The 27,428-nt window shown below is 37.5% G+C and overlaps 1 protein-coding gene across 1 annotated transcript in view; it reads left to right on the forward strand.

The window, feature by feature from the left end:
- The window catches only part of LVRN (laeverin), a gene marked incomplete at its 5' end in the record, with an annotated part of 77,369 nt that overhangs the window by 29,438 nt on the left and 20,503 nt on the right, over positions 1-27,428 (forward strand). The window contains 9 exons of the mRNA XM_081232047.1: positions 1,855-1,981; positions 9,687-9,841; positions 11,291-11,404; positions 21,417-21,560; positions 22,556-22,621; positions 22,716-22,781; positions 23,201-23,373; positions 25,323-25,399; positions 26,007-26,146. Of these exons, the coding sequence (XP_081088173.1) occupies positions 1,855-1,981; positions 9,687-9,841; positions 11,291-11,404; positions 21,417-21,560; positions 22,556-22,621; positions 22,716-22,781; positions 23,201-23,373; positions 25,323-25,399; positions 26,007-26,146 (1,062 nt within the window). The remainder of the gene's footprint in view (positions 1-1,854; positions 1,982-9,686; positions 9,842-11,290; positions 11,405-21,416; positions 21,561-22,555; positions 22,622-22,715; positions 22,782-23,200; positions 23,374-25,322; positions 25,400-26,006; positions 26,147-27,428) is intronic.

Consider the following 27,428-nt stretch of genomic DNA (forward strand, 5'->3'; position numbering starts at 1 on the left):
TGCATTTGGCTCTGGCTCAGCTCTGGGAAGTGAAGGAGTCCACCATATACTCTACAGGGAACCAGACTGTACTCTTGGAATAGCATCCAGACTCTACAAAGATGACTCATTAAGTAAGAGATAAAAATTCAGTGAAGTTGAAAATGCGGTTCATGCGTGGCATGAGGATAAACATAAGAAGACATGCATAACTAAGGTTGGAAATAACATATTTTGAGTAGAATTTATCACACGTGGGCATGTGTAAAGATATTCCACTCTTAGATGTTGAGGTCTGCTGTGTCTAAGGAGGGCCACAAGGACACGCTGGTGGGCTAGGTGTGACTTCGAAGGAACCTTATGGCTGCGTTCCCGAAACGTTCTGCACCTGGTGTGATCCCAGCTGCCCTGCCTCTCCCCCCACAGCTCGGAATCATCATTTGCCTCCCTTTTGGCTTAAAGAGTGGTTGTTCACGGCAGGAGCTTTGTAACCTGGAAATTTACATGCAAACATTAGTTGTTAACTGCCTTTTGTCCCCCCAAGACTACAGTTCATTTGCACACATTATCCTGAACGTGGGGAAAGGCGACTGTTATTTCCACTCAGTAGCGTGGGCTCTGGTTTAGATGTCTTCCTGGCCTTGCCGTAGAGGTGAGAGCTTGAGAAGGGGCAAGTACGGGTAGCGTTAGGGGCAGGGCGGAGTCCTGGGCCCCTCTTTCCCAGGATAATGGGGCCTGGCGGGGAGGAGGCTGCAAGGAAGGAGGGGCTCCAGGCAGGAGGCTTCCAAAACAGGTGGTTGCATTTTGTGAAAGGGGAGCGTTCCTGAAACCCTCAGGTAATTCAAAAGTCACTTGATTCAAGACAAATTCTCCAGCAGAAGTACAAGCCAAGCCAGATGAACGTGGTCGTGGAGGGCAGCAATCTGCAGATGTTGTTGTGTTGCTTTTCGTTTTCTTTGCATTTTCTTTAATGTTTTGCAGAGAGCTCTTTCTCAAATTAACTGTATTCACATCAGTATAATTATCTAATTCCCTCCTCGCTAACTTTCATTCTAGGGTTATAAGTTTCATACGTGTTTTTTAGCTAACACTAACAACTCCATTTAAAAGTGCTCAGGTGGCATTGGGGATACCGTGACTTCATATTAAAATACCAATGAATGTGAAAACAACATCACATTAGTCACCAAAGTCACACAAACAAGTTCAAATGCCCAAACGACAGCACGGTTGTGTTAAAATAACAAAACACGGCAGGGATTTCTTTTCAGGTACTAATGTGGAAGTGTCATAAACAGAGAATATAATTCACTTGCTTCAACAACTATAAAGTCATAAGACTTTTGATGCACTTTTTCAAATTAAGGAAATTAACCTTATTTCAAATTTGGAAAATAAGATGGGACTATTAATGTTTTCTTTAACAAACCATTTTAAATTTGCATGATTCAAATTTGCTTAATATGTTCTATACTGTTTAACTCCTATTAACTGCCCAATTCTGGTTTGAATCGTTGGAAATATGTCCTGAAAAGGGAAGCAAGGATCCAAGGGACCCTTTTACTCCAGCATAGAATCGACATTTTCTGTGGGGGTAGATACCATTCCCAGGTTTATTTTTGAACTACAAAATTTTACATATTATTGCAAAAGAGTGAAATAACACACTTTCTGAGGAACCACTGTTCTCAACTTAGTGAATAGCCTTCTGGGCTTTTCTCATTGTGTGGACACATTCAAACGTTTTATTATGCAGCTTCCTCTGAAAAGGTAAGCCTTTGGCTCCAGAGCATCAGGGAACTGGAGCAAGCAGGCTGCCATTTTCCAAAAATCACTACTGCTTTTCCTAATCACTGCTTAATTGTTTCTGTTTAGATACGCATCTGGGCCCGGAAAGAAGCCATCGCAGCTGGAAATGCAGACTTTGCTTTGAACATCACAGGTCCCATCTTCTCTTTTCTGGAGGATTTATTCAATATTAGTTACCCTCTTCCAAAAACAGGTGAGGCATCTCCCCTTACAATGCATTTGATTTCCTATAATGGGGGCCCTGGGTTGAGATCAAAAGGTACCTAGACGGGCCTCCAAGGACCCATTGGCACTTTGCTATTTTTGCCGTTTCAGAGTTAGCCCCGCTGGCTTCCCATCATTATGTCTTACACCTTCCTAAACACACAGGGGCCTGTCTGTTCTTTCTCTGCATCGTTCCATGTGACCAGTAAGTTCTCGGAGAGCTCCCTGGCTTTAGATCCCTCCTAGGTACTCACTGGCAACTTACATCCTCCAGACCATGTCTTCTCTCTTGCATTCTCTCCTTTCCTCTCAAAACGTGAGTGTGCAATGCAGTGTTCTGCATCCTTTTAGCCGCTTCTGTGAGTTACTCCAGTTCACTTTAGTAAGGTTTTGTTGGTTTTTCAAGAAATATTCTTTAGCTGTGAGTCATTGGATTAGGACCTGGGGGTCCCATCTGTGAATTTTTGTCGTATGAAATTGGGATCATGTGTGAACATAACATGATCCTCGAAGGAATATGTAAACATTTTATTTCTCATAGATCTGTACGGAATGTCCTTAAAATTATGTGAGCCACTCAGCTCAGAAAGTTGTTCCATGTTTTTTCTATCAAAATTAAGGGTAACATGTAAGTGTGTTTTGTTCCTCTGACAGGTTAGTTAGTTGAAGTCTTGGGGAAAAGTATGTTTGGCCTTTACTGGCATATAGTAGAAGGAAAGTGGGGAGTAAAAATTGGGGAGCTCAAGACTCTTGAACACTGGAAAGCCAGGGGCTCTGCAGTTCAAGCCTTCTGGCTGAGGAGGGATGGGGAGTGAAGGAATGGGCACTAGCCTTGGCCCCCTCACGGATCCCAGAGGTGATACCCATCATTTAGAAAGTTGGAGGCAGCAGGAATCTGGGCATGGAGACCAAGTTCTGGCACTTCTGTGGCTGGAGGGTCTCAAGATAACCCTTGTCTAGGCAAGCAAATTTCCATTTGCCTTTATTTAGATAAGGAGAAGTCCAGAGTTATTCTTGATATCCTGTTCTGTCAAAGCATTTCCTCCATCCAATTAGTCACCTCCTTATTATCTCCACATCCATCCACTTCTTCCCATCCCCCTCATTCTACCTAGTTTACATCACCAACAGCTTGACCACAACATCTCTCACTTAGTTTCACCACCTTCGCTCTTGTCTCCTCCAATCCATCTTCCACACTGAGGCCAGAGGGATTTTTCCAAAGCAAAATCTGATCATGTTACTGTCCTCTAAAACCTCTCTGTGGCTTCCCATTTGAAGATAAAGTCCAAATTCCACACCCTGCCTTTGTAACAGTGCATCTTTTGCCAACCTCTTGGGGCTTTTAACAGTTTCTCAGAGTAGGAGGGATGCTCTAATACCATCTCTATCCTCTCCTTCACTTTCATCTTCCTCTCCTCTCCTCCAGGCTCTTGCACATGCAGTTTGCACATCCTGCCATACCTTTTACTCAACAGGTTGATTCTTATATTTCTCAACTCAGTGCCCCCTCCACCAGGAAGTTTTCCCTGACTCCACTTCTCATGCTTCCACAGCATCCTGTGTGCCCCTGCATTCAAGCTCTTGACCTACTAGATCTTAATCATCTCCCCCAGTAGGTTGAGGGCAAGTTGTGGGTCAGGATCTGGACTGTCCTTTTTTGAGCACTCTCAGAGCCTATGACAGTGCTTCTCTCAGAGTGGTAAACGGTAAACTTTTTTTTTTTTTTTTTGGTGGAGGAATAAATACATGCAGTGAGTTCAGTAATTCCATGTAAATTCTGGCTAGATTACCAACTCTTGGAAGTCAGGGTTATATTGGCACTTTTTTTGTATCTTTCATAGCATCTCAGCCAATGTTGCTCTATGAGCACACATGCAAGTGGTGCTTAGTCAAAACTGCATTTTGATAGATGATTAAAATAAGGAGTTTCTCTATTACTGGATCTTTAAGAGAAAGATAAACTAATGTTTCCTAATTACTTTAACTTTTGGTTGAGTCATTTAAAAACAAAAACAAGAACAAACAAACACACAAATAAAGCAAGAAAGCCAAACCTTCCCTATCAGCATTTCCCACATACGCCTTACCCTTTACTCTCAGTGAGTCAGGTGAAAAGCCTTTTTATTTATTTCTTCCATGGTGTTCTTTTAGCTTACCTTCTTGTAGCTTGCTCAGTTGAATTCTAAGCCTCAGAATCTAAACCATGTGTATATATCTATTACATAGAATAACACTTTTTTCTTTCTTTCTGCTTTTTTAATTTAACTATAGTTGATTTACAATGTTTCAGGTGTACAGCAAAGTGATTCAGTTAGATACATATCTATTCTTTTTCAGATTCTTTTCCATTATAGGTTATTACAAGATATTGAATAGAGTTCCCTGTGCTATACAGTAGGTCCTTGTTCTATATCTATTTTATATATAGCAGTGTGTATCTGTTTACCCCAAATTCCTAATTTACCCCTTTCCCCCTTACCCCTTTGGTAACCATAAGTTTGTTTTCTGTCTGTGAGTCTATTTCTGTTTTTTAAATAAGTTCATTTGTATCAATATTTTAGATTACACACATATGACAGTTGTCTTTCTCTGTCGGACTGACTTCACTTAGTATGACAATCTCTAGGTCCATCATATTGCTGCAAATGGCATTATTTCTTTTTTTTATGGATGAGTAATATTTCATTTTATATATATATATATATATATACACACACACACACATTCATCTGTTGATGGACATTTAGGTTGTATCCATGTCTTGACTATTGTGAATAGTGCTGCTATGAACATTGGGGTGCATGTATCTTTTCAAATTAGAGTTTTCGTATTTAGGGCAACATTTTTTTTTCTGGTGTAGCTATCATTTTAATTCACTCTGTTTAAAGTCAGAAGTGGACTGAAATATAAAAATATTACAGAGATGATAGAGTTGGCTGTTTGGGTTGTTGTAAGTTTTGAAAGAAAAAGTGGCATCATGATGCTTTTAGGAATAAATATGGGCATTTGAGATTTGCAAACTTTTAAAATGGCAACTTCCCTTTTAAGTTTTTATTTTACTCTTAACTTGTAACTATCAGGCTAATGATATGTATTGTACATTCCAGCATGGTCTGTATTTTTGTAGTAGTAAAACTCAAGTACAATATAAATCATAAAGCAATGAAATAATGACCATAATCAATTAGAAGCTACTGAGTAAATGAGAATCACCTATTACTTTCCTAGGTGCTCTGTGAATGCAGAAGAAGTAGTTGGCTGAGGCTCTGTTCAAATAGCTCAGTTAGGGAGATAGCTTCTACACGTTAAAAGCAAAAGCAACAAATTGCTAAGTATGAGATAATGTACTGGCTGAAAAAAAAACTCTTAAAAGAAAAAGGATTGATAACTGGTAATGGGAGTAACCCAATTATATAAAGAACACCTACAAATAAATAAGAAAAATACAATAGAAAAAAACAAGTAAAAGATATACGAATAGATGTTTTACAGAAAAGGAAACAGATGTGAATAATAAACTATGGAGCGATACTTAGCCTCATTAAGCAATCTGAGAAATGAATATCCAAGGCCACAGTGAGGCACCATTTCATACCACTCAGTTGTCAAAGAGTAGGCATTCTGACAAATGCCAATAGAAAGTGACGTTGTTGAAGGGAGTATCAGTTATTACAACTTTGAAATTTATTTGTTATCTTACAATGTTGATCATTAGAATACCTTAAAACTCAGTAATTCCATTGCTAGAAATACCCCAAGAGGAATTTGAGCACATATGTGCCAGAAGACACGTGCAAGAATGTTCATAGCCACACTTTTCATACTAGCCCCAAACTGAAAGCAACCAAAAAGGTCACCGATAGGAGAATGGATAGATACAGTGTGGTTCATTCACACGATGGGAAACTATCCAGCAATGAAAATGAAACACTCTTTCTAAAGTTTAAAAACAAAAGAAACCTAAACAATATAATATTTAGGTAATATTATATATAAATTAGCAACAATATGTATATTCCCTTGGTTTTTCTTAAACAATGGAATGATAAACACCAAGTGCAGGATAGTGGTGAATCTCTGGAAGAATAAGCTAAAGGATGAGTTGAGAAGGAGCACAGAGGAAGATGTAAGTCAGCTGTTCCCGAATGTTACCATGCACTGGAATCACTTGGAAGGCTGGTTAAACCACTCCTGACCCCAGAGTTTCTGATTCAGTAGGTCTGGGGTTGGTCCCAGAATTTTTATTTCTGATAAGCTCCCTGGTGGTGCTGATGCTGCCAGTCTGGAAATCAGAATACAAGTTATTAAAAATAATCTAAATTAGGCACAGGCAAGCAATCAAATCTGGCCCAACGCCTATTTTTGTATGGTCCATGAGCTTAGATTGGTTTTTACAATTTTAAATGGTTGAAAAAAACCAAAGGAAGAATAATATTTTGTAATACATAAGAATTTTATATAAAATTCATATTTCAGGGTCCATAGTTTTATTGCACCACAACGTGCTCATTTGCTTACATAGTGTGTGTGGCTACTTTTATACTGGTATGCCTGAGCTAAATGTGTTACAGAAAACATATAGCCCACAAAGCTGAAACTATCTACTAATCTGGCCCTTTACAGAAAAAAATTGCCAACCCCTGTTCTAAAGGGTAAGTGGTAGAGTTATGGGTTTTGTATTATTATTTTAAAATAATGAATTCATCATTAAAATAAAATAAAGCAGGGTCATGTGCAAAGAAACAAGAATTTTGCTTACTCCAGTTGCATACATCTGAAGTAAAGAAAAAAACAATTTTTTAAAAATAGTCATCAGGGTTAGTTAGAAATGGCTTCTTAAAGTTGGTTAGATTGGACCACAAGTATTGGTGGCATTCATAGACTGAGCAGAGGATTTCCTGGGATAGCAAACAGCCCCAGCAGAGAACGACTCAGTGGTTGTAGAGAACAAAAGGGATTGGCTTGAGCGGAGTAGAGCAATCTTTTGTGAGGAAAGTGGGTGGGTTGCTGGGTAGGATGGGTGCAGGTGCAGGAAAGGATAGGTAGAAGAATGGGAGACCTAGGCTGAGGCAACTAAGTATACCCAAAGATAAAAGAGCATTACCTGGTGGAGGCTATGTATCCACTACTTGGATACACTTTACTACGTATTGTCAACTTCAAGTGTAAAGTCAACTTAAATTACTGAACATAGCACAGCATAAAACATTCATTAGGCAAATGTAGCATGGACTATAGGAATGATATTTCTTACATTAGCAAAATAAAATTTTAAGACTTGTTCTAGTTTTAGAAGTAATAATGATCACACTGTCGAAAATGTGGAAAGATAGGGAAAAGCACAAAAAAGAGAAGCAAAATCTCCTGTTTTGCTACCATGCAGAGATAATCATGGGTAACATTTTGGTGTATATATTTCCAGTGTCTGTCTCTGTCTCAATCTCCACCTTTCTTTGTATTTGCTTCTTTGTTTTTAACAAAAATGATACCATGGAATTGATACTATTCTTGGGCCTTTTTTTTTTTTTTAAGTTAACAGTATATAGCAACGTGATCCAGATAACTATTCTTTTTTATTGTCATTTTAAGACATTGGATGCCTACATATCAGTTTGACAGAATAATTTATTTAATCCTCAGTGGTTGAACATTTGGACTGATTTTACCGTTTTGGCGGCAGATGCTGCTTTTAAAACACTAAAGAAAACATAAGGAAATGTTTACAAATATCCATGCTACTTGCCTTAGTAGAAATTCCAAAAGTGGAAAGGGTAGGAACATTTTTAAAGGTCATGAAGCATTTTGCTGGATTGCTCCAGAAAAATTGTACCAGTTCACACCCTTACCAAAAGGCTATGTGTCAGTTTTCCTATACTTAATTATTAATTCTAGCCAATACTAATTATTAATCTTCTCATACATTTGAAAGATTAAGTTATATCATTGTTTTAATTTTTGTTTTTGATACAAATGGAGCTGAACATTTTAAATAAGATTTCTGGCTGTTTGAATTATTTCCTTCGTGAGTTGTTCACATTTTTATTTTTTCTTTTTGATTCGTCAGAATTCTTTAAATATTGAAAAAATATTGTCTAGTTGTGATATATGCTGCAAATATTTTTCCCAGTCCATGTTTTGCCTTTCAAATTTGTTTGTGGTGTTTTTTTGTGAACTAAAATATTTGATTTTAGGGCTTCCCTGGTGGCGCAGTGGTTGAGAGTCTGCCTGCTGATACAAGGGACAGGGGTTCGTGCCCGGGTCTGGGAAGATCCCACATGCCGTGGAGCAGCTGGGCCCATGAGCCATGGCCACTGAGCCTGTGCATCTGGAGCCTGTGCTCCGCAACGGGAGAGGCCACAACAGTGAGAGGCCCGTGTACAGGAAAAAAAAAAAAAATTGATTTTAAATAGACTTTATTTTTTAGAGCAGTTTTAGGTTTACAGAAAAATTGTGCCCAAAGTGTAGAGAGTCCTCATATACCTCCTCTCTCTCCCCTTGTCCCCACCCAACCCCAGTTTCTCCTATTGTTAACGTCTTACATTGGTGTGGCTTTTTAAAAAATTACAATTGATGAACCTGTTTTGATACACTTTTACTAACTAAAGTCCATGGTTTACATTAGAGTTCACTCTTTGTGTTGTACAGTTCTGTGAGTTTTGACAACTGTATATAGTAATGACGTCTCTACCATTACAGTATCATACAGGTAGTTTCACTGTCATAAAAAATCCCCTGTGCTCTACCTATTCATTCTCCCTGTTTTCCCCAAGTGCCTGATAACTACTGATCTTTTTACTGTCTCTATAGTTTTTCCTTTTCCATACTGTTATATACTAACTGGAATCATACCATGTGTGGCTTTTTCAGACTGGCTCCTTTCACTTAGTGACATGCATTTAAATTTTCTCCGTGTCCTTTCATAGCTTGATAGCTCATTTCTTTTTATCACTAAATAGTACTCTGTTGATGGCTGTACTACAGTTTCTTTATCCATTCACCTATTAAAAGACATCTTGATTGCTTCCAAGTTTTGGCAGTTATGAATAAGACTGCCATAAATATTCATGTGCATGTTTCTGACATAAGTTTCTGACTCATTTGGGTAAATACCTAGGATCTCAGTTGCTAGACCGTATGGTCAGCCTATGTTTAGCTTTACAAGAAACTGCCAAATTGTCTTCTGAAGTGGCTGTACCATTTTGCATTCCCACCAGCAATGAATGAGAGTTTTTGTTGTTCCACATCTTCTCCAGCATTTGGTGTTTTGTTTTGAATTGGTGTGTCATGGTATCTCATTGTCATTTTAATTTGCAAATTCCTAATGACATATGTTGTTGAGCATGTTTTCATCTGCTTATTTGCCATTTATATCTCTTTAGTGAAGTGTCTATTTAGATCTTTTGCTAATTTTGTAAAGTTATTTTCTTATTGTTGAGTTTCAAGGGTTCTCTGTATATTTTGAATGTAGGTCCTTTATCAAAAGTATTTAATTTTCATATAGTCAAAACAGTTTATTTTCTGGCTCTGTCTTTGGTATATCTTTAAAGCCTTCTTTCCCCTTAAATTATAAATATTTACTTGTATTTTTCTTTCATTAATTTTATGATTTCATTTTGAGATGTTTGTATCTGGAAGTCTCAAATTTTGAGGAAGAGATGATCTCATTTTTCCCTGCATTTAAATCCACTTAGATATAATTGCTTTGCCTACTTTTGACAACCGTGCAATGGAAAACTGGGGACTGTTGATGTTTGATGAGTCATTATTGTTGCTGCAACCAAATGATAAACTAACAGAAAAAAAGACTGTGATCTCCTATATTGTCTCCCACGAGATTGGACATCAGGCATGTGGTAAAATGTTCTTTCTTATTTCACATGAAAATATTCTCCAGCTGCTATACCAAAAGTAGTGACACCCCCAAACCCTGCTGTACACTAAATTTTAAAAATTATTTGAAAAGTGGGTCACTGAAAGAAAACAAGGAAGGATCTGTGTAATCAGATCCTGGGTGGATTTGAACTATTGGTGATAAATCACAGTGATGAGAACTTAAAGAACATTCGCAGGTCATATATTTATATCCAAAGAGTAACTGTGTTCCACAAAGTTCTCTTCAGGAAAAGTAAGCCAAGCCGAGCTATGATTATTTGCTTTCCATTCCATCTTAAAATAGAGATATTCAAAAAATTCACTGGAAGATATCCACATTTCATCAGCAGATTGTTACAAACTTTTTTTTTTGAGAGAAGTTACAAGTTAAAGGATTATAGTCAATATACTAGTGTCAGTGAGGTGAGCAGTAATTAATCCTCAAGCTGCATCCCTGAAGGTGACGTAAACAGGATTTATTTCATTAGATTTATATGCTTTTATGCTGTGATTTTAGAAGTTTAGTTATTTGATTTGCTGGAGATTCTCATATCTGCATTTTGACCTTTATAAATCAAGTTTGTCAAGAAAGACGTCATCTAAACTATGATATTGTTATCTTTTTGTTATATGGACTCCTAAGAAGTTTTGGAGAAGAGTGATTTACTGGGATTGAATAACACCCTGTTACACAGTCAACACATACTTTCACAAGTTTTGATCAGTCACCCAAAGTGTCATTTTTTATTATAGCCTAAATGACACATTGTTTTGGAATACAGGCTGCTATTAGTACATCACAGCTGTTATACAAGAATTTGGTTAAATACCAGGATGTGGATTTGTTGGTTTTGGAAATTATTGTGTTTTTCTTTCCTGATTCTATTTATCATCTGTTTGACACTTTCTTTCTGTTAAGCTCAAATAGAAAATAATTATAGCTGTACCACTTTGCAGAACATATGAATACTTGAGTGATTTTTACATGGTGCAGATCAAATCATGTCCTGAAAACACAATCATTGCTTACAACAAGATCCTAATGTAGTCTGTTTAGAGGTATAAGATTCTGTAATTAGTAGGTGCTAAGTAAACTTTCAGGACTTCTGCTTTAACTTAACTTTGGGGCAAAGTGGACAATTTAAGAACTGCTACTCTAGTTTACCTTATTTTTTAACATCACAATTTTAAAACAAAAACTGCTTTCAATCATTGGATGTGAAATGATTATTTTAGAAGAAATACATGACTGACATCTCTTCAGGTTAAAACAACAACGTCATTTTGGAGTCCTGTTTTCAAGTTTATCACTGATAGCAAAATGCATTTAATTTTGTCTTTGACCTTACATTTATTTCACATGCAATTACAATAAATATTACTTAAGTTGAATTTAAGAATTTTTTTTTCTCAACTCCAAAAGTGGTTTGGAAACTTGGTTACCATGAATTGGTGGAACAATATCTGGCTCAATGAAGGTTTTGCATCTTATTTTGAGTTTGGAGTAATTAACTACTTCAATCCTAAACTCCCAAGGGTAAGTAGTTTGTTAATTATATTTTTTTCCCTTAATTATAAAAGTAATGCATGTTTATTGTTGAAAGTGTGTAAAATACAGAAAAATATAAGGAATATTAAATTATCTGTAATACCAGAGATGATCAATTTTATCTTTTTGGTATGTTTTGTTTTTCCAGACTTTTGTTAGTATAAATATTCCTAAAAGAGAATTACACAGAAATGTGTAATACCCTTTCTACTTCATACTATATCAAGAGCATTTTCACAAATCATTAAATCATTTTTGAAAACAAGATTTTTAAGGGTTGCCTAATATTTTATCATATCACCTTATAAGGTGTATATATGTAATATTTCCCTACTATTAGATTTTAGGTTATTTTCATTTATTTCTACCTAGACTAAATTTTAAAGCACTTGTAATCAGTAGTCTATGGCTTTAATGATAAGAATGTGCTATATTATATACTATAAATATTATATATTATGTTACATATAATATAGCTGATATTACATATAATGCTAATAGCTGATATTGTATCTATTATAGCTGATATTCTTTTGCTGTTTTGAGTAAATAGTAATATGGAAAAATAAACTTATGGATGTGCAAATCTGATTATTTCAACTGTAAGTTATGGTTCTAATATTTTATTTAGAGTAATTAGGTAATGCTTTCAGAATGGCATGATAAAGCCATGTTGATTTTATTTGATTTAGGTGTTTAAATGTTTAGATTTAATACCATCTTTTGACACAGACCTCACTTTTCACTCCAAGCCAGGGGTCCTTTCTCCCCCTCTGTTCCTGCCTCCTGCCATCCCTCTGATGCTCAGAGCTGCTGTTGCTGCTGCTCTTTGCTGGCCTCTCTCTCATCTCCCCTCCCAAGTGTTTCCAAGCCTCAATTGTTGGCCTCTTTCCTCCCTTCCCTACCCTCGCTCATTCAGAGTATATTGACATTTGAAATGCTGATCTCCACTGGCCAGATCTTCTTTACAGGCTAAATTTATTCACTTTGAAGGAGAGTCTAAGATTGTGTTCTTTCTATTATATTTGTTATAAATTTTCTCTCTTATGAAAGGAGGGAGATGGTAGGTAGATATTTGGTTTTTGTTGATTAAAAGATTGGCAGAATAAAAAGTTGACAGACCTCTCTTGGCACCACAGAAACTTGAAAAAAAAATCCTTTTTTACCTGTTTGTGAAATTGTAGTTTCTGGGAAGCACTGATGTAGCAGCCTCTTACTGCCCCAGTTCCAGACCACCCACTCTGCCCTTTGCAAACATCCTATAAAATGCCCACCATCACATAGTCCAGCCATTCTGCAGTACCTCTGCTCTTCCTCCCCTGGATTGGACATCATTATATAGATCAGCAGAATGACATATTGAAAAGTTAATTGACTCGCCCAAGGTCATTTGCCTGATTGAGGCAGAACTGTGATTACATTCCAGTTACCTGGGTCTAGTCTGAAGATGAGGATAATGATGATAATAACAATAATACTGTATTTACCATTCACTGAGTACTTAGGATTTATCTGCCTGGTAGTGTAAGTTCCATACATATATCATCTTACTCAATCTTCAAAGTAATCATATGAGTATAGTTGTTATTTTTTCTATTTTCTATTGAGGAAACTGAGGCATAGAATCATTAGGTAAGTTATTCAAGATTATTAAAGTTATTAAAGGTCAGAGATGAGAGTCAGTTCCAGGTTTCTCTAACCACAAAGCCCATGCCTTTAACCACTGTGCTCTGCGGAGAAAACACCTGGGAGTGTTCTAGTTCTCAAGGAGCTCATGGTGTGTGTGTATATGTTCATTATATGACTCTTTTCATATACATAAACTTTATACACATACAGTAAATCTCAGTTGTCTTCAATAGTCCTTTCCGTATACTCTATACCTACAAAATTGTTTATATCTCTCTTTTATAAAGTAACATCTACACATGGTTAGTGTCATCTATAACTGGTTTTGAAAGCATTTGGTTGTATTCCAAATTAACTCTGTGCTGAGTCAATATGGAAAGAAATTGCATTCCCATAAAACAATTAGATTCACCCTGTATGTCCTTAATTGAATAGACTATACTATCAACATCAATCAGTTACCTCTTAATGCAACTAAAACGGCTAAGATACTACCATATCTGGAAACAGTGATGAAAACATATTACTTATGTCTTTGAAGCTAAGATGGTAAGCTTATCCTCTCTTTTACCATTTAGTTATTTCTTTTTGTCATTGATTCTATTTTTGTTTGTTTTATTATTTTTTTATATAGCACATTCTTATTAGTTATCCATTTTATACATATTAGTGTATATATGTCAATCCCAATCTCCCAATTCATCCCACCACCGCCTCCACCCCCACCACTTTCCCCCCTGGGTGTTCATACGTTTGTTCTCTGCATTTCTGTCTCAGTTCCTGCCCTACAAACCAGTTCATCTGTACCATTTTTCTAGGTTCCACATATATACATTAATATACGATATTTGTTTTTCTCTTTCTGACTTACTCTGTATGACAGTCTCTAGATTCATCCACGTCTCTACAAATGACCCAATTTCATTCCTTTTTATGGCTGAGTAATATTCCATTGTATATATGTACCACAACTGCTTTATCCATTCGTCTGTCGATGGGCATTTAGGTTGCTTCCATGACCTGGCTATTGTAAATAGTGCTGTAATGAACATTGGGGTGCATGTGTCTTTTTCAACTGTGGTTTTCTCTGGGTATATACCCAGTAGTGGGATTGCTGGGTCATATGGAAATTCTATTTTTAGTTTTTTAAGGAATGTCCGTACTGTTCTCCATAGTGGCTGTATCAATTTACATTCCCACCAACAGTGCAAAAGAGTTCCCTTTTCTCTACACCCTCTCCATCATTTGTTGTTTGTAGATTTTCTGATGATGCCCATTCTAACTGGTGTGAGGTGATACCTCATTGTAGTTTTGATTTGCATTTTTCTAATAATTAGTGATGTTGAGCAGCTTTTCATGTGCTTCTTGGCCATCTGCTATGTCTTCTTTGGAGATATGTCTATTTAGGTCTTCTGCCCATTTTTGGATTGGGTTGTTTGTTTTTTTAATATTGAGCTGCATGAGCTATTTATATATTTTAGAAATTAATCCTTTGTCCATTGATTCGTTTGCAAATATTTTCTCCCATTCTGAGGGCTGTCTTTTCATCTTGTTTGTAGTTTCCTTTGCTGTGCAAAAGCTTTTAAGTTTCAGTAGGTCCCATTTGTTTATTTTTGTTTTTATTTCCATTACTCTAGGAGGTGGGTCAAAAAAGATCTTGCTGGAATTTATGTCAAAGTGTGTTATTCCTATGTTTTCCTCTAAGAGTTTTATAGTGTCCAGTCTTATATTTAAGTCTCTAATCCATTTTGAGTTTATTTTTGTGTGTGGTGTTAGGGAGTGTTCTAATTCCATACTTTTTTTTTTTTTTTTTTTTTTGCGGTACGCGGGCCTCTCACTGTTGTGGCCTCTCCCACTGCAGAGCACAGGCTCCAGATGCGCAGGCCCAGTGGCCATGGCTCATGGGCCCAGCCGCTCCACGGCACGTGGGATCCTCCCTGACCGGGGCACGAACCCGTGTCCCCTGCATCGGCAGGCGGACTCTCAACCACTGTGCCACCAGGGAAGCCCTGTTGGAAGATTTTAATCACAGTTTCAATTTCATTACTTGTGATTGGTCTGTTCATATTTTCTATTTCTTCCTGGTTCAGTCTTGGAAGGTTATACCTTTCTAAGAATTTGTCCATTTCTTCCAGGTTGTCCATTTTATTGGCATAGAGTAGCTTGTATTAGTCTCTTTTGGTGCTTTGTATTTCTGCGGTGTCTGTTGTAACTTCTCCTTTTTCATTTCTAACTTTATTGATTTGAGTCCTCTCCCCCTTTTTCTTGATGAGTCTGGCTATGGCTTATCAATTTTGTTTATCTTCTCAAAGAACCAGCTTTTTAGTTTTATTGATCTTTGCTCTTGTTTTCTTTTTTTCTATTTCATTTATTTCTGTTCTGATATTTATGATTTCTTTCCTTCTACTAACTTTGGGTTTTGCTTGTTCTTCTTTCTCTAGTTCCTTTTAGAAGTAAGGTTAGGTTGTTTATTTGAGATTTTTCTTGTTTCTTGAAGTAGGCTTGTATTGCTATAAACTTCCCTCTTAGAACTGCTTTTGCTGCATCCCATAGGTTTTGGGTCATTGTGTTTTCATTGTCATTTGTTTCTAGGTATTTTTTGATTTCCTCTTTGATTTCTTCAGTGATCTCTTGGTTATTAAGTAATGTATTTCTTAACCTCCATGTGTCTGTATTTTTTACAGATTTTTTCCTGTAATTGATATCTAGTCTCATAGTATTGTGGTCAGAAAAGAAACTTGATATAATTTCAATTTCTTAAATTTACCAAGGCTTGATTTGTGACCCAAGATGTGTTGTATCCTATAGAATGTTCCATTAAAGTGTAATCTGCTCTTTTTGAATGGAGTGTCCTATAAATATGAATTAAATCTATCTGGGCTATTGTCACTTAAAGGTTGTGTTTCCTTAGTAATTTTCTGTTTGGATGATCTATCCATTGGTGTAAGTGAGGTGTTAAAGTCCCCCACTATTATTGTGTTACTGTCAATTTCCTTTTTTATAGCTGTTAGCAGTTGCCTTATGTATTTAGGTGCTCCTTTGTTGGGAGCATATATATTTATAATTGTTACATCTTATTCTTGGGTTGATCCCTTGGTCATTACGTAGTGTCCTTCCTTGTCTCTTGTGACATTCTTTTAAAGTCTATTTTATCTGATATGAATACTGCTACTCCAGCTTTTGTTTGATTTCCATTTGCATGGAATATGTTTTTTTTAATCCCTCACTTTCAGTCTGTATGTGTCCCTAGGTCTGAAGTGGGTCTCTTGTAGACAGCATATATATGGGTCTTATTTTTGTATCCATTCAGTGAGCCTGTGGCCTTTGGTTGGAGCATTTAATCCATTCACGTTTAAGGTAATTATTGATATGTATGTTCCTATTACCATTTTCTTAATTGTTTTGGGTTTGTTTTTCTAGGTCCTTTTCTTCTCTTGTGTTTCCCACTTAGAGAAGTTCCTTTAGCATTTGTTTTACAGCTGCTTTGGTGGTGCTTAATTCTCTTAGTTTTTGCTTGTCTGTAAAACTTGATTTCTCCATCGAATCTGAATGAGATCCTTGCTGGGTAGAGTAATCTTTGTTGTAGGTTCTTCCCTTTCATCACTTTAAATGTGTCATGCCACTCCCTTCTGGCTTGTAGAGTTTCTGCTGAGAAATCAGCTGTTAACCTTATGGGAGTTCCCTTGTATGTTATTTGTCATTTTTCCCTTGCTGCTTTCAATAGTTTTCCTTTGTCTTTAGTTTTTGCCAATTTGATTACTATGTGTCTCGGTGTGTTTCTCCTAGGGTTTATCCTATATGGGACTCTCTGCACTTCCTGGACTTGGGTGGCTATTTCGTTTCCCATGTTAGGGAAGTTTTGGACTATAATCTATTCAAATATTTTCTTGGGTCCTTTCTGTCTCTCTTCTCCTTCTGGGACCCCTATAATGTGAATGTTGTTATGTTTAATGTTGTCCCAGAGGTCTCTTAGGCCGTCTTCATTTCTTTGCATTCTTTTTTCTTTGTTCTGTTCTGCAGCAGTGAATTCCACCATTCTGTCTTCCAGGTCACTTATCTGTTCTTCTGCCTCAGTTATTCTGTTGAATACTGATTCCTTCTAGTGTATTTTTCATTTCAGTTATTGTATTGTTTGTCTCTGTTTGCTTGTCCTTTAATCCTTCTAGGTCTTCGTTAAACATTTCTTGCATCTTCTCGATCCTTGCCTCCAATCTTTTTCTGAGGTCCTCGATCATCCTCACTCTCATTATTCTGAATTCTTTTTCTGGAAGGTTGCCTACCTCCACTTCATTTAGTGGTTTTTCTGGGGTTTTATCTTGTTCCTTCATCTGGTACATAGCTGTCTGCCTTTTCATCTTGTCTATCTTTCTGTGAATGCAGTTTTCGTTCCACAGGCTGCAGGATTGTAGTTCTTCTTGCTTCTGCTGTCTGCCCTCTGGTGGATGAGGCTATCTAAGAGGCTTGAGCAAGTTTCCTGATGGGAGGGACTGGTGGTGGGTAGAGCTGGCTGTTGCTCTGGTGGGAAGAGCTCAGTAAAACTTTAATCCACTTGTCTACTGATGGGTCAGGCTGGGTTCTCTCCCTGTTGGTTGTTTGGCCTGAGGCAACCCAATACTGGGGCCTACCCGGCTCTTTGGTGGGGCTGATGGCGGACTCTGGGAGGGCTCACACCAAGGAGTATTTCCCAGAATCTCTGTCACCAGCGTCCTTGTCCTCATGGTGAGACACAGCCACCCCCCGCCTTTGCAGGAGACCCTCCAACACTAGCAGGTAGGTCTGGTTCAGTCTCCTATGGGGTCACAGCTTCTTCCCCTGGGTCCCGGTATGCACACTACTTTGTGTGTGCCTTCCAAGAGTGGAGTCTCTGTTTCCCCTAGTCCTGTCAAAGTCCTGCAATCAAATTCTGCTAGGTTTCAAAGTCTGATTCTCTAGGAATTCCTCCTCCCGTTGCTGGACCCCCAGGTTGGGAAGCCTTACATGGGGCTCAGAACCTTCACTCCAGTGGGTGGACTTATGTGGTATAAGTGTTCTCCAGTTTGTGAGTCACCCACCCAGCAGTTATGGGATTTGATTTTATTGTGATTGCGCCCCTCCTACTGTCTTATTGTGGCTTCTCCTTTGTCTTTGGATGTGGGATATCTTTTTTGGTGAGTTCCAGTGTCTTCCTGTTGATGATTGTTCAGCAGGTAGTTGTGATTCTGGTGTTCTTGCAAGAGGGAGTGAGAGCACATCCTTCTACCCCGCCATCTTGAACCAATGTCCCCTTATCATTGATTCTTAATCACTCTTTTCTGAGTGTACATTTCTCAATCCCATGTAGAGATGAGTGAAATATAACCCTTGCCAGAGGAGTATCAGATCCTGGAGCTTGAGAAAATTGCCATGAGCTTTGTTTTTTCAAAGGCTTAAGGCCCTGTTTCAATGATCTTTGAGAGATCAAATCTTTGGCTTCCTTTTAATCTAGTCATTAGATTGAAATTGAGTAGAGAGCATCACAGAACCATATGCAGAAACAAATTTCCATTTTTTCTAACTGGTCTAATTTCAGCTGAAAATTATTACAGTATGAGATGAATGGGTCATGGTCAAGGATTCAGAACATTCCAATTGGTTTCTTGATCTCTGAAGCTCCAGCTCTGACATTGCTACTCACTGACGTTTTTCCACCCCTCTTCTGCCTGGTCTAAGGAAGCAGCAGTCATGGTGGAGGGAAAGGGCACACAAGGGCCTTGCAGCCTGTCAGATCTTGCTATGCTTTTATGATCATTGTAAGCTGAGGCAAGTAGCTGAACATTTCTGAGCTTTCATTCCTCATCTGTAAAATAAGTTTTTTACAGTCATTCAATAGATTATTGAGTATCTAACAGGCACTGTTGTGACAGCCACCATTTTACTAAGCACTCATTATGTGCTTATAGAGTATTGCGTACATTATCTAACTCAAGCCTCCAAACAACTCTGAAGAAAAAATAATAATAGTATAATCACAGTAGTGGTTGTGCCAGTCACAGTGCTAAAAATTTTATGTAAATTAATTTAGACCTGATAATAATCCAGTGAGGATAGTGTTGCTTCCTGCATTTTCAGAGGTGAAACTGAGTTTCAGAATGATGAAGTTGGTTGCCTTTTATGAGTCACACAACTCCTAAGAGGCTGCGGTAGGATTCAAACCCAGGCAGCTCACTCCAAAGCCTGTGCTTTTAACCACATTGATATTCCATACAAATTTATTATCATAAATACTGTTATATTTCTTAGGATAATAGTAGATTTAATAGAAACAGGTTTTGTTCTCTGGGATCTCACAGCTTGCAGGAAGAAAGTAATGGTGAGTGTCTAGAATCGCTTTATCCAATCACTGTATGCAGTAGCTAGATAATGTTTTTTAAAAAGCTGGTATTACTTTTTATGTAGAGTTTCCCTTCAGGGGTGGAACAGGCTGGGATGAGCATCACCTTATGGGAGCCCCAGAGTAGAAAAACCTGAGGGATGTTGAGGAAGAGGTGTTCGTCTCATTAGTCACAGTTATCTTGTGTGATTCTGATGAAACCAAGAAGATTATGTAAAACCTTATACCAGGCAGGCAGAAGAGAGACAGACAATCCATTCTGAGAGAGAAAACCCCCCCAAAATATGGAAAACGCTATATGTACAAAAGTGTTCATTAATACATTTTTATAACTGCAAAAATACAAAAACAAAAAACAAAACTGGAAGCAACTTAAATGCCTAACTAATAGGGAAATGGTTGTCAACTATGGTCCATCGACCTTATGGGGTATTTTACAGCTGTGTATTTATTTATTTTAATGTTTTGCTTTTGCAAAAGTTATATCTGCAGTACTTTGAAAAGAAGAAAATCATCTGTGATTTGACCACCCTGTGATAACCATGATTAAGGTTTGGTTTATTTCTTTCCAAGTTATATTTATTTCACTTACAATGCAGTGGCCATTATTAGGAATAGTTACAAAGATAAGACAGCAAAATTTCTCAATGAATAATATAATAAGTAAATAAAAAAGGTTGTTTTTACAAATATGAGAATAAATAAATAGATAGGAGAAAAGATTGGAAAGAGCTGGACTAACAACATCCTAATGGGAGTTATTGTAGGGTGTGGGCTTATGGGTGTTTTTTATTTTTGCTATTTTCTTCATTGTGTTATGGGTCAACAGTGCACACTCCCAAGAGCTCTTGGGTGTTAAATTAGTAAAATCTATACTTAATGAATAAGGTCAGACTTAGGCAGATGTCTCCTCTAAATCCTTGCTTCTCAAAGTGTGATTCTCAAACTAGCAACATCAGCATCACCTGGTAGTTTATTAGAAATACAGTCCCCAGCCCAGACCAACTGTTAGAATATGAGTTTGACAAAATTCCCAGGGGATCCTTATTGACATTAAAGTTTGACATGCATTGCTCTAAATGACAGGCTTTCTCATTTGGGGAAGAGCAGAGTTTGATGATCGCTTAACCAAAGTATTAATAAATCTAAACATAATGTTTAGGAGAGGGTTGATTGGAACATTTGCAAATGGAAGCGGGGCAGAGTTTGAAAATTTATCTGACACTGTTGAGGGGTTAGAGAGTCAACTTGGGGATCCTGGCAAGAGTCACTAGGGAGCTGAGACTTCATGTAGATTACCAAGTGCTCGCCCGGCTCTCCAGGGTATGAGTGAGCTGTCCCTGTAGTTTCTCCACTGCCCTTTCTTTGGCTCTGTATTCCCAGGTACCTCTTGACTATTCTTTGGTTTTCCTTCTAGCTTTCCTTCAGAAAGAAATGGCCCTTGTCATGAGTCTGAGAGATCTAGTCTTTTGGAGAGTTCTGTACTTATTAAAATATAAATAATTGCCATCTCTTAATGCATGGGTATCCAGTCTGTGGATTTATTTCTAATAACTAATATTACATCAGCATCATTGTGAATTTGTAAATCTGGCATCCTTTTGGTTTATAAATGTCCATGTAACAGAGACTGATAAATTTTAAGGGATTGCTAATAAAATTACCGATAAAATTCTAGAGGATTAAAACCACTTAGAGATGCTGTTGCCTGGAGGACCTGTCTGGGTGGCCAGGAACCTCCTTAGGGCAACGTAGATGTCTCTCTTGGAAACCACATTAACTTTTGTAATTTAATTTTTTTAAATTGAAATAAAAAAGCATACCAAATGGGAAGGAAAGTATCTTAGAGTTTTGTTATTCAAGGAATCCTAACTTATTTGGCCCATTGTAGCCCAAAGGGTACTTCTCAATTATTGATTTTTCCCTTCTTCAGTGTTAGTTTTTGAAAGTATTTTAGGAACATTGAACTTTGTGTTTCTGTTACACCTCAGAAGTTAACGTGGCTCAATGTTTTCCTTTTAGAATGAGATCTTTTTTTCTAACATTTTACATGGTGTCCTCAGAGAAGATCACGCCCTGGTATCTAGAGCTGTCTCCATGAAGTTGGAAAATTTCACAGAAACCAATGAAATAAACGAGCTCTTTGACCTATTTACTTACAACAAGGTAAAATCAGTTACACATCTACATTTGTTCTGTACTCTTGCAGAAAGCTACATAAAATGGATTCTAAGCATCCTAGACTAATGTGCTACTACACAACTTTGGTACAAAAACCTTAATATTATTCAGTAGATGGATTTCAGAAAACGTGGTTAAATCAGTTCTTATCTAGTAAATATTAATCAACTACAATATCATGCTCAGTATCATCTACCTTTATTAATATAGACTTAGCTTGCTACTTTTAAGGTGAACCCTTCTGCTTGGTGGAAATTTGTTCTTGTATCGACTGCAAGAAGAACACACAACATAAAAGTTGTGACTTAAGTTTTATTCAGGAATCTTACTGAGGACTATAGCCCAGGAGACAGCCTCTCAGAGTGCTCTGAGAAACTACTCCAAAGTGGTAAGGGAGGGGCCAGGATATATCTGAACTTTTTTTGCTGGGAAAAACATGCAGTCAAGCATAAAAAGATTACTGCTAATCACAAGGAACAGACATCTCAAGTTAATTTTAGTGCTTTTCTGTATACAGAAAAATGTAAAAATCTGGGGTCATTGAAATTTTTCCTTACATATACATCTTAACTGTCTAGGGGCCAGTATATTCAAAGCACAGAATGCTTCCTGTTTTTCTCCATCCTGAATTCCCCCCCAGGGTGCACTTTCAGTGGGCATCTGCAGTGGCTAATGGCTGATCCTTGTAGAACTGGTATGGCAGGCAACGTTTTTTTCTTTACACTTGCCGTATGAGTATCTCAGTTTAAAAACTGTTCTGTGCCCTGAACTCTTTATATGTAGGACATTTTCTCATCTTTTACCTGTTAATTAGTGACAGTCTCCTATTTTATTAGCACATTTGGGGACAACCCAGACATTCAACTAAAGTGCACAATGCAATCAGGAGCACAGCCCAGAATCTTGCTTATCAGAATGGAATGCATCAATATTTAGATACCGAATTTTGTTTAAATAATGGACAGCTTCTTATGTCTTAGGGAGCGTCTCTGGCCCGGATGCTTTCTAGTTTCTTGAATGAGAAAATATTTATCAGCGCACTTAAGGTGAGTTTACAAAATTGTTGTTACCTGGAAAACAGTAAACATAAATTGCTTTGGCATGTTATTTATCTTAACCTTAACTTTTCTATTTTGACAGTCATATTTGGAGACATTTTCTTACTCAAATGCTGAGCAAGATGATCTATGGAGGCATTTTCAAATGGTAATTCTCTCACTTCCTGCCATGTTTTTGTTGAGTTGTTTTGTAAGATCGGGAGGCCATGTGTGTATGGTAATGACACAGGAAAACCATCTTTCCTTGTTTGTGACACTCCTTTAAGTCAGGAGTTGCTTCTTTAGTCTTCACCACTATATTCCCAATGCCCAGAAGAGAGCCTGCATATGTTAGATCCATAAAAAATGTGTTCAGTGAATGAATGAATGAGTGAATGAATGCACTAAGGAACCATTCATATATAGAGAGTTGAACAGAATTAAATTTGGTCCAGAATATCACCCACTGGGAACTATTGTACCATGTAAATGAGGAAGAGAATAGCTATGTAGTTTCTTTTAGGAGATTGCTACCTCAAAAGATTTTGATGATAAATATCTGCTTTTGTGATGATTTTTTTAAAACAGGCCATAGATGACCAGAGTAAAATTCTTTTGCCAGCAACAGTAAAAAGTATCATGGACAGTTGGACACACCAGAGTGGTTTTCCAGTTATCACCTTAAATGTATCTACTGGCGTCATGAAACAGGAGCCATTTTATCTTGGAAAGGTTAAAAATCAGACCCTTCTAGCTCACAAGTAGGTAGATTTACTCCTCTGACTTCACCTTCCTTGGGATTGAGCTCTGATCAAATGGAAACCAGCCTGTGGGTGAGGAAGCATAACCCCTACTGGATACACACCCTTCCATGGGGTGATTCTGGGATGGTGACTGAGTGCTCCATGCAGGATGTCGCTGGCGTGCTGGGATGGGGCCGAGCCCCTCATGTGCTGAGCAAGGCCAGAGATCTGCATTTAGGGATTCAAGCACGGCCCCTCCCCTGTGATTTAGGGCCACACCCATGACCAAAGCTTTGGGTGTTATGCATTCTCTTCTCTCCTTTAGACAGAGGTCATGAATTACTTGGAATTCTGTGTGAAAGGCAGTAAAATAGAGCCTGAAATGCCTCCTGTTAGTTAAGAAGAAAGGGGATCCTGTTGCAATGTTGTCTTCCCTTCCCTAGAAACGGAACTGAATGGTGACTGTATCCTTGAGGAATAATTCTGTGCATGTCTGCCCATGCACTTATCTGTGCTTTTGTAGCCATACCTAAAATATTAGAATTATAGATCCCAAATTCAAACCTTAGGTAAGTCTTATTCAAAATCTCTGAGTTTCAGTTGACTTATCTATAAAGTAAATGTAATAACATATATACCAGAGGATTGTTGTAGAAGTGAAATGGAATAATAAGTATAAAGTGGCTTAGCATTCATCACTTTCTCCTTCCCTTTCCTTCTCCATCTTGTTAGATAATTTTCAACTGTTGTTTTAAAAATAAATTTATTTATTTATTTTTGGCTGTGTTGGGTCTTCGTTGCTGCGTGTGGGCTTTCTCTAGTTGTGGTGAGAGGGGGCTACTCTTTGTTGCAGTACACGGGCTTCTCATTGCGGTGGCTTCTCTTGTTGCAGAGCACAGGCTCTAGGCTCATGGGCTTCAGTAGTTGTGGCATGTGGGCTCCATAGCTGTGGCTCACAGGCTCTAGAGCGTAGACTCAATAGTTGTGGCACACGGCTTAGTTGTTCCATGGCATGTGGGATCTTCCTAGACCAGGGCTCAAACCCGTGTCCCCTGCATTGGCAGGTGGATTCTTAACCACTGCACCACCAGGGAAGCCCTTCCAACTGCTTTTGATAAAAGTTTTTATCCTCAGATCTCATTATATTAAGTATCAACACAAATGAGTGATTAATTTTCATATATCACCACCAAAATTTTCAAGTTATCCTACTCTTCCTTTAAAACCCCAGGGGCGGGAACAGGAGAACTGCAGGTCCCTTCTCCCTATATTTCATGACTTGTGAGAAGAGGTGGCCTTAGCTATCACATAAACAGAGACCCTCAGTTCAAAGTCCGAGAAACCAGACTTGTGAGCGTTTGAGCAAGATTGGAAATATTGCCCAAATTCCAAGTAGTGTGTCTCTTTAGATGACTTATGTCCTCCCTGTGGTCAGCGACTTCATCCAGGTCATGTCCACCAATGTGGGAAGAATGCCAGCATTCAGTTAATATGAGTAATCTGGCTGATTTTTGTTGAACACTTTTCAGATGAGGAGAAAGCTTGAGGTGGAGAAGCATTTTGAAATGTTTGTCAAGCATTTTCTTCTTAACTGATTATTCAACTCTCTTGGCACAGATGGCTTTGGGTCTGTCTGTAGCATTTGAATGACCCCTGAGTAAGGCCAGGTGGCTGTAATTTAATATAAACAGGCCTTGAAAAGTTCAGATACAGGAGAGTCTTAGTAGCTACCTTAAGTTATAAAAAGAAGCAAATCTCTAAGACACAACAAGAGAGTAAACAAATAGCCAAAGCAAAACTGACTTGTGAAACAACAGTGAATAATTCTAAGAGCAAAGTCCTGCATATCCACAAGGAATGACCAAAGAATTTGAGTTCTGTTATTTTATCATCTTATTTAATATTGGCTCAGAGCTGATATTTTTATGTGTGAACATTAACTGAATTTTTCATTTTTTTCCAAAAAGTGACACATGGATTGTACCTATTCTTTGGATAAAAAATGGAACTACACAGTCTTTAGTCTGGCTAGATAAAAACAGCAGTAAGTAACAAATTTTAAAAAATATCTTCACATATATATGCAAATATATATGTGTATGTATATATATATGTGTGTAAACATATATATATATATGAAGGCAGAGACTAAGATGTTGACATGTCTATCTTTTGAAAAGCTATCTTGTTTTTTTCTTTTTTTCTTTTGTGGTACGCGGGATTCTCACTGTTGTGGCCTCTCCTGTTGCGGAGCACAGGCTCCGGACGCTCAGGCTCAGCGGCCATGGCTCACAGGCCCAGCCGCTCCGCGGCATGTGGGATCTTCCTGGACCGGGGCATGAACCCGTGTCCCCTGCCTCGGCAGGCGAACTCTCAACCACTGCGCCACCAGGGAAGCCCCAGCTATCTTGTTTAAAACTAAAATATTGTATCATTCTTGTTGAACATAGAGCTTTAAAGAGAAGTTTCTAATCAAAAGCCATTATATGTGAAAAAATATCATTATGTGGTAAGATCAATACGTATTTTACAATATCTTTACTTTTTGTTTTATTGGACTTACTGTTTAGAATTAAGAGGGTGTAGTACAGACATGTAGTAAAATATTTTTTAAATGTACCATTTCAAACTTTCCACCTGTTTCTTTGTAGAAGTATTCCCTGAAATGCAAGTTTCAGATTCTGATCATGACTGGGTGATTTTAAATTTGAATATGACTGGATATTATAGAGTTAACTATGATAAATTTGGTTGGAAGAAATTAAATCAACAGCTTGAAAAAGATCCTAAGGTAAGGTTATTTTTTTACACCTTTTATTAAATATCATTAATATTACACTCTCTAGCCTTTAGAGGTTGAGCTTTCATTAACCTGTCTGGTGGGAACCTGACCCCTGTTGCCACCCCTCACCCCAAGGCATACTGGATTTTTTTTTCTTATTCTTAGAAAGGAGAGGTTTTGGTTGAATGCATTGTGTTTTTGAACATTAATCTCACTTTTCCACAATAATTTTACCTTTCTAGGTAAAAAATCAGAAAAATTTCCCATTAACCATTATTTTTGTGATCTTAGGCAAGTTAAATATTCTGCTTCAATTTCTTCACTTTAAAATAGGAATAATACCATATCTTTCTTATTCCTTATGAGGATTAGAGATGATGCAAGTAAACATATACTTAAAATTTCAAAGCCCATAATAGGTGCCTGTACATATATGCTAGAAAATGTTAATTTTCTAAAAACTGTATTTTCACCCCCGCTCAAAGGAGAGAATTTAATTCACAAGGTATCAGTAATAATCCAATATTGCTTTAAGTTGTAAAACAACTGTAAATTATTATGCAATATAGAAATATTAAAATATTGGCTAGCTCTTATCAGTCAGGATTTAATTGGTTGAATTAAACCAAATCTCCATTGGTGCAGATGGATGCTGGCTTAGAGGTCTATAGAGCTGGCTCTGCTGTGAAATCTTGGACTGTTCATTTAGTCTCTATTCATAAAACTAGAGAGTTGAACTAAAAGATATCTTAGGTGTCTCTCTCTTCAAAAGTTCTGTGAGTCACATAGCAGCCTCTCTGGCAGAAGAGGCAGTGCACGGCATACTGGTCCAGAGCTCAGGTTCTGGGTCAGGTAGACTTCTGTTCATATTTTTGTCCATCATTTACCAGATGTGTGACATTGGGCCTCTTGTTTGCTCAGTCATGCCTTGGGTTCCTTATCAGTGTAATAATGGGTGTAATAGACCTTAAAGGGTTGTTGTGAAGATTAAATAAGGTGATGTGTATATTATGTTTAACAGAGACCTGACACAATTTGGGCATTCAGAACATGATCAGTAATTTAAAAAAATTATCATTGATCTTTTGAATAAAGGTACAAAAAACAGTTATAATAATACTTTATTTAAAAATCTTTTTCAGAGTAGCTAAATTCTTTTTAATTTCTAAGGGCAGTCTTAGCCATGGAAGCACTAGGTCATGCCATGATAGCTATGATTTCTTGAAACCCTTGTAGATTCACTTATTGAAAAACTGGGGTCAATTATTCATACAACATAATTGCTGAGCAA

Source organism: Mesoplodon bidens (genome assembly GCF_964165515.1).
Source record: "Mesoplodon bidens genome assembly, chromosome: 4".
NCBI lineage: Eukaryota > Metazoa > Chordata > Mammalia > Artiodactyla > Ziphiidae > Mesoplodon > Mesoplodon bidens.